General features: G+C 38.6%; 1 protein-coding gene across 1 annotated transcript in view; it reads left to right on the forward strand.

Annotated features, from left to right (window-relative positions):
* Positions 1–7,676, forward strand: part of sorcs3 (sortilin related VPS10 domain containing receptor 3) — a 287,365-nt gene that overhangs the window by 235,110 nt on the left and 44,579 nt on the right. The window contains exons 13-16 of the mRNA XM_024289874.2: positions 114–205; positions 1,581–1,688; positions 6,020–6,137; positions 6,212–6,345. Coding sequence (XP_024145642.1) covers positions 114–205; positions 1,581–1,688; positions 6,020–6,137; positions 6,212–6,345 — 452 coding nt within the window. The remainder of the gene's footprint in view (positions 1–113; positions 206–1,580; positions 1,689–6,019; positions 6,138–6,211; positions 6,346–7,676) is intronic.

Raw genomic sequence — 7,676 nt, forward strand, 5'->3', positions numbered from 1 at the left:
TGCTTAAAAAAAAAAAAAAAAAAAATCTTTGTACAATAAGAAAATTGTGACCTAGATTGCTCTGTGTGGCATTTTTTTCTTCCAGCTTTCAATACTTGTATTTGTTTACTCAGATATTTGAAGAGGAACACAATATTTGGTTCCTGGACAGAGGAGGGGCTCTGGTTGCTGTGAAACAGCCATCGGTTCCAACCAGAAACTTGTGGTAGGTCCACAAATGTCCTTCCTAAAACTGCTTTTGTAGTGTCTTGTGGCTCTTGTGTGGTTACATTGCTGTGAACAAGGGTGTTATTTTTCCTGTAGCTGAACCCCTTTCATCCCGTGATGTCTACTTTGGACTCCTTTGCTAGGATTGTTCCATAATAAATTCTACACAATATTTTTGCACCAACTTTCAGGACAGCATGGTCTAATTCACTTGATATGAATTATTTTTTGCCATATTAGCCAAATTTTTTGATGTTGTGACTTCCTCCTTTTTTTCCTCCCGATTTGGCTTTAGTTCAGGTTGTGACAGATTGGGGGCTTGTCCGGGACTCACTTAACACCAAAAAGTAAATTAAAACGAAAGGAATCCCGTGAGTCTAATTTTAAAAAAATGTTTTCTTTAAGCCATTTATTTTCGCAGTCAGGAGTCTGAGCCCCCTCTGCCTGCACACCCCCACTTTAATGTTTTCATTAACACTTTGCCTTCCTCCTGCCAAATCGGGTGCTTACGCCTCGCCTGGGTGCAGGCTAATCCAAGCGAGACCAGATCTGTTCTCCGGTTGCCTTTGCAACTATTTTTGAAATAGTTTTAGAAGCAGTCAAGTGTGGCCTGTTGGTTTTCTTCTCCCCCCCATCCAGCTTTAGTGGAAGAAAAAAAAAAAGGGAATGTCATGTTGAAACACGTGTGTTTCCATATCCTCTTCACACCAAAAGATACTAATCTTTAATCGTACAGCAGCTGAGTTTGCTGAAACCCTTCCATCTGGATCTTGGAGCAGGTTGACATCGGCGCTTTTTTCCTCTCGGTGCTTTTAGTCAAAGTGAGTTATTTTGAGACACCCCCCCCACCCCACTTCTTCGCAGCAGTGTTTCCAGCCATGTCACACTCCAGTGCATGCAGTTGTTCTCACTTCAGCATCAATGTTGATAAGCTGTCAGAATCAATAGATCCAGGTCCCAATGATGAAAGCTGTCCAGTTTTTTTTTTTTTTTCTTCCTTGACTCTGGTTTGCCTCGTGCAGTTTTGGACCTTAAACATAAAACAATTCTACCCTGGTGTTTATGTCACCTTGAGAGAAATGTTTTATACCCAGAACACTGACACAGCTGCTTTTTTTTTTTTTACTTTTCTGTCTTAACGTCCTTCTTTGTCTTTGCCTCAACGAACAAACCGATTGTCTCCTGAATCTCCTTTTAATGCTCAGTCTTTTGATATTTACCCAAAGCTACAGTAACTAATTGCTCAGAGGCTCTGAGACCCCTCTGCTGAGACGAGTCTGTCATTCTGATCTCCGCCTAAGTCCTCCCCCATGACCGGGTTCAAGCAGTGGCGTCTGTTTCTGGGTGTGTGATGGGAATGTTTCTCGATGCAGGGTCAGCTTTGACGAGGGGCGACAGTGGAGCCAGTACACGTTCTCCTCGGTGCCATTGTTCGTGGATGGGGTCTTGGTGGAGGCCGGTGCTGAGAACCAAATTATGACGTGAGTCTGAACAATATTTAAGGTCTTGTGGGTTGCATGGAAAGAGTTGTGTCTGATTTTATTGTGTTTTTGCAAGCAGTACACTCAGAATAACGGTATTTAAATAGTTAACCCCCTACATAAATAACTAAAATCAAAGTTAAAGAAAAAAATAATAATAATACTTAAGTGGCATAAGCTTCAGAATGTCTTACAATAGAGCAGCTCAGTGTCCGCCCTGGGACTGGAAAGTCGTGAGTTCAAATCCAGGCCGAGTCATCCCAAAGACTAAAAATGGTCAACACTCAGCATGAAAAGGTTTGATTGGGAGGTTCCCTAGCACGCCTGTGTCTGCAGGTCACCGCTCCCCCAGGGGAGGGGTCAAATATAGAGAACAAATTTCACACCCTCAGGTGTGTGACAGCTAATTGGATTTTAATATTTAAAAAAATGAAATCAACAACTTTATTTGATATTGCATCACCATAAAATCAATATTTCAGGTCAAAAAAAGTCAAAGCTGAATATATATAGAGAGAAATAATAAAGTAAAAATGTCCTTAGAAAGACTCCAACCATATGGAGATCACTGTATTAATTTGGAAAACATTTTGGCAGCTTCAAACTTTTATAAACCCAGTTTTGGGGATGACATCATCTTCTACTTCCACAATTCTTCTTAATTTTCCTGTCATAATTAAACACCCACAGCATTACTGGAGTGTTCGTACAAGCAGATCTGGTATTTATACTGTGAAGATTTCATCAAGGCAGCATCAAAGCAGCTGTGATGATTGACTCAAAGCAGGTGTGATCAGGTCATGAGGTCAGAAGAACAGAATCAAAAGCCAAAAAATTCCAAATACATATAAAAATTAAGAAAACAAGGCAGATCCATACGCAAAAAATAAACTTACTTAGTAACTCAGTGCATTATTAAGCTGTTCAGGGTTTTATTTTAACTGATAAAGTGATCAGTGGCTCTGCCATTTTTTCAGGTTGTGACAGAAACTATGTACATTTTAAGTTTTATTGGAATATATATATACATATATTTTATTTTTTTGCAAAATTCCATCAGTTGTTCAAAAAAAGAACCTATTTGACTTTAACGGAGCACGCTATTCTGTATTTTTGCCTTGACTAAGTGATTTTTCCTTTGGCAACCTCACAAAGATGACATTAAAAATGTGATGACCAGAAACTGTATCCTTATTAGCCTCTTACATTTCAGCAATCAAATCCAAAATTTAAGGATCTGAAGTCCAAGGTCATGAAATGAAAGCATCCATATGGTATAAGAAATGTCACATTAAGAGGGATCAAAAACGTTTACACAAACTTATTTTTTTCCCATAAATTTGAAAAAAAAAAAACATTTTATTCTGGAAAAAAATGTATGTATGTCAAAGTCTGTTATTAATTGTTGAAACATTTTACATCTTGGCATTTTTGCATCCCAATCTTCAACTCTTAGAATTTAAAATTTTAAATATTCTTCTGGGACTTTACTTTAAGGTATCATTCTGTAGCTTTATCCCCAAAGACATGTCTTCATTGCTTTACTAGCAAACACCTTATTATATCTGTGCACAAAACTCTCAAAAAACAAAAAAAGAAAGAAACTGTAACGTCAGGGTGTTGGTAGAATGGACTCTCCATCAATCTGAAATAATTACTGGTGATTATTGTAAAGTTTATTGTTAAAACTTTGGGAATTAAAAGCTAATTAAGGCATGAAACCAGAGTTATGTTGATCGATGAGCATCAACTACAAGACAGTTTTTCTGCAGAAACAGGAGTCAGAACATCCATCATGGCTGTCTAATCAATGGTCTGTGCTAAAAGTAGAGCTCTGTGTTTACCTGTGTTCTCGCGAACTACAGGTGCAGCACCATCATGAAGACCTTTTTCTTCCTTTTGTTTTTGTAGATGATAAATCACACAATTAATGTATGAATTAACATGTTTGGATAAACTAAAAAAAAAAAAAAACATGACCAAAACCACAATATATCTGACAAAAATTAAAGCAAAGGTTACAATCCTCACACTGATAATAGTAAAAAAAAAGTAGGACTCAAAAAATGTTTTCCCTGGAGATTTTAGTTTTCCATGTAAAATACAAAATAACCATTGTTTCTCTTTCAACAGATATCAAAACACAAGGAAAACAAAGGAATCTTTATTTTTGGTGCAGCACGTCGTTCTTAATCTCTCTTGTTGTTGTCTGACTTCTTTGTCTTCTGATCCTGCAAAAACAGCCTCACAGTTAATTTGTGTCTTTGAAGGAAAATTACACCATGTAATTTGAATGGACTAAGAAAGCTACATTTTTAAAGAGTTTCCATCAAGAAAGTGTTATCTCCGAGGGGTTAAAATGGCTTCCAGATAATTAATGAGTGAAGATGATTTATCAATTATTTAAATGGTTTATAAAATCTGCACTCAGTTTACTTCCAAGAACTGAAACATTTATCATTTATGTATTTTGCTTTTTTTTTCTCACTCCATCCTCAAAAATCAGAAAAAAAGAAGAACAGGACAGATGTTGATGTGAACATTTTATATTTTGGTTGCACATTTCAAACTGATGTCTTAAAAACAAAATGGAATAAAACTCTGAAAGCAGCCAAGCATTATAAAGGTCTTAAATTTAGGACAATTTCCCGCAAACCAAATAATTTTTTTTGTGTGTGTAACAACAATACAAATTTAAATTACATGTATGCACACATTTCAATACTTTGATTTTTGCTTATTTCCACCAGACGTCAAATGAGGAATTTCTCTGTGGATTCTGGAACATCTCCCCAAAATTATGTTTTTGGCCACACACATTGACTGTATAAGTTGGAACTGGACTGAGCAACCCCTCCCTTTTCGTGTTCCAAATTGGAAGTACCCGTGAGCTGCAAGAAGGCCAAAGTCCCATAGACTTCCATTGAGAAATAGACAGTTATTTCTCAGTCATTTTATTTGTCAGAATAACTATTCTTCCTTCTTAACACGCTCTTTCTAAGGATGCAACGAATCAAAAAAGTTTCAAACTCGTCAACATGTTCATCGGTGCAGGAAATAAAAAAAAAATATTTGTCTTGGCCTGTGCCTAAATTTAGAAAAATGCAGAGTAGATAACATTTCTTCATGCAGGCTCGCTGTGAGTGTGAGTTGCAGACTGGCTGCATGTTTTTCACCTGCGCTCCCCTGCTGGGTAACTCGCAGATCCTTTGGATTTAAAAGTTTTCACAAAGTCCGTTCCTCCAGGATTTTGCGATTGCAACTATTTGCTCAAATTCAAGAAAAACTGAGATTTGTTCCTCACCCTGCAACGTTACATTTTCATCGCATCTATGGGAATTCTACCGTGACAACAGTCATGGGTGACAACGCAGCTTCGTGACCATTTCCCTTCGGACTCCTTCCCGGATCGGGAGCCGTGCTCCATTTTGACTCTCTTTAGCGCTCTCTGCAAGCTGCGTGGGAACGGTCATTTGCACTGATTGCAAGTGCGGGCGAGTCCACGCTCAACTGCTGGGGGGAGGAGTTGCGGTGAGCGGGGACGGTTGCGGAGTGGTCCGTCTTATGGAGTACATCATGAACCGAGTATGAAAGTACTTGTGATCATTTCAGCATTATGTATAATTGTTTATTTGTATTAAATCCTTTCTGTTAGTGGCAAAACAGACAGTTTGATGGAAGGGGCAAAAGGAAAACATACTTGGCCTTAAAATACCTTTAATTAATTGTGTTAAGAAAAAAAATCTGAAGAAAAAGGAAATGGAAATTGTTATTTTGAAACTGTGAATTGAATCAAATTGTGGCTCGACTGATTTTTTACATCTCTATTTTTTTAAACATATGTTTTTTAAGTTTTTCAAGTTATAAACTGACCAATCAGATGCCTCTGTAGGAAGGGTGTGGCCTTCAATCAAGCCAAAACAACCTCACTGGTGATTGGTAACAGTAGTTTCCTTTAAAAATGTGACTCAGCGTGACTCGGACTAAACGCTGTCTAGGGGTGGCAAAATGGCGGTAGACGTATCAGGAAGTGACAGCGAAGGATCTGGCCTGATTTCGCGAGAGCTGGAGGTATGAATATCCTATGGGGACCTCAACACTTGCTATGTCCAGTTCATACTAATGGTCACACATCAAGTCTCCAAACAGAGTTGAGGTTTAGAAAAAGTCACAGAAATGGTGGAAATATCTATTTATTCCATTCTGAGTGTGAAAATGTAACCACAAACAACTAGTCTTATATAGAAGGTAGTAAAGTCTTTTATTGCATTAGACCTTCATAGATGTGATATAATAACTTCTGTAAATGTTTAATTCTTCTGCTTTCTCAGTTTCTTTGGCCACTTCAGCCATCGCTCCGAGTGGCAGCTCATCAAGATAGACTACAGGGCCATCTTCAGCAGGAAGTGCACGGAGGAGGACTATCAGACGTGGCACCTGCACAACCAGGTCTGACCACAGAGGTTGAACAGCTGGAATGTTCAGGAACTTCTCAGCTAAGCCTCTCCTGCTTGTGCCAACAGGGTGAGCCATGCGTGATGGGACAAAAGCAGATTTACATGAAACGCCGGCCTGGAAACCACTGCATGCTGGGAGTCGACTACTCCACCGTCCTGTCAGCCGAGTCGTGCATTTGCCGAGCTCATGATTTCGAATGGTAAGACCGTGCGCTCCTTTGTTCCGCGGCGCCTTTCTTCATAATCTTGGAGGGGGATTACGCTCCTCTCCATTGCCTGCTAAAGGGGAGCTTCATTAGCAGCAGCTTTTGTTCTGCAACACTGCCACACATGTGGACGATTCAAATGAAGTGGCTCTTTGTTCAGCCTTTTCCAGGACTTTGTTGGGATTTGAGTCGTTTCCGCCTGCTGCCAAATATGATGGAGACACAGCGGGTCATTTAACAAGATACTGATAGGGAGCGGAAAACGAATTTGGCCTGTTAGCAAACAGCTGCCCGTCAGTAGCCACTTATTTCCAAATGCATTCACCCAGCAACCATTCATTTGAGGCCCTTCAAACATGCTCCACAAGCTGATCTCATCTAACAAGCAAGCAGGCAAATGAACTACAGGCTGGTTGATTTAAGCTGCAGTTGTGCTCCTTCAAACATTTCTGTCTTTGTGGGTTTCTAATAACCCAGTTTCTGAGTAAACCACTAGAAAGGACTAATTTTCAATAAGCTTTCAGGATGTTTGTCCTGGAAAACATGTTGGCTCTAACAAAAAAATGAAAAGATGGACAGAATAATGAGTTTCTCTTCACCTGATCATAGAAGCCGATGCTCCACCATTTAACGTTGCATATGCTGCCCAGGAGCTTCATTAGTTTACTCATTTTTTTGCAATAATCTGATAAATTTGGTGCGGTTTTACGCCATTTCCTTATAATGTCTGTCTCTGTAGGATCTGTCAGCGAGCTGGCTGTGCGCACAATTCCGCTCAGACATTGTCGGGTCTGAATGGTTTTCAATTTGTATGCAAATCCTACAAGCCTGTATTTTTATCTTTCAATGACAGGGAACAAAAAGAGAAGCCATCCCAGCATTCAGCAGTTATCTAAATAGTGTTTGTAGGGGGGTGGAGAGGAAGCGCTAATTGCTTTGTACTTAACAAGTTTAAACTTTGTCGTATTTATTCTTTCTGCGTCTGTTTTATTACACATCTTTTGCATAGAAAAAGAAAAATTATAATTGTAAAGCTATAACGCCGATAACATTGCAGATGTCTAAAAACTGCAATATTAAACTTTTTGTAACCCTCGATTTGTGCTTATTTTTGTCATTTCATGTCACGCTTAATTAGATCTTTTTTTTATTTTAAAATTTACCTGAAGCTGTTGTAAAATACTTTGAGTCTTTCATTGTTTTGGACATTAATGTTATTCCTCAAAATTAACTAACTAAAAAAAGTGTAATCAAATTTAAACAACTGTTGATCAAAATCAACTTTTTAACAACTTATTGGTCTTAAATTTAAGTCTCTTGCATGG

Source organism: Oryzias melastigma, linkage group LG1 (assembly GCF_002922805.2).
Source record: "Oryzias melastigma strain HK-1 linkage group LG1, ASM292280v2, whole genome shotgun sequence".
In the NCBI taxonomy this organism is placed as follows: domain Eukaryota; kingdom Metazoa; phylum Chordata; class Actinopteri; order Beloniformes; family Adrianichthyidae; genus Oryzias; species Oryzias melastigma.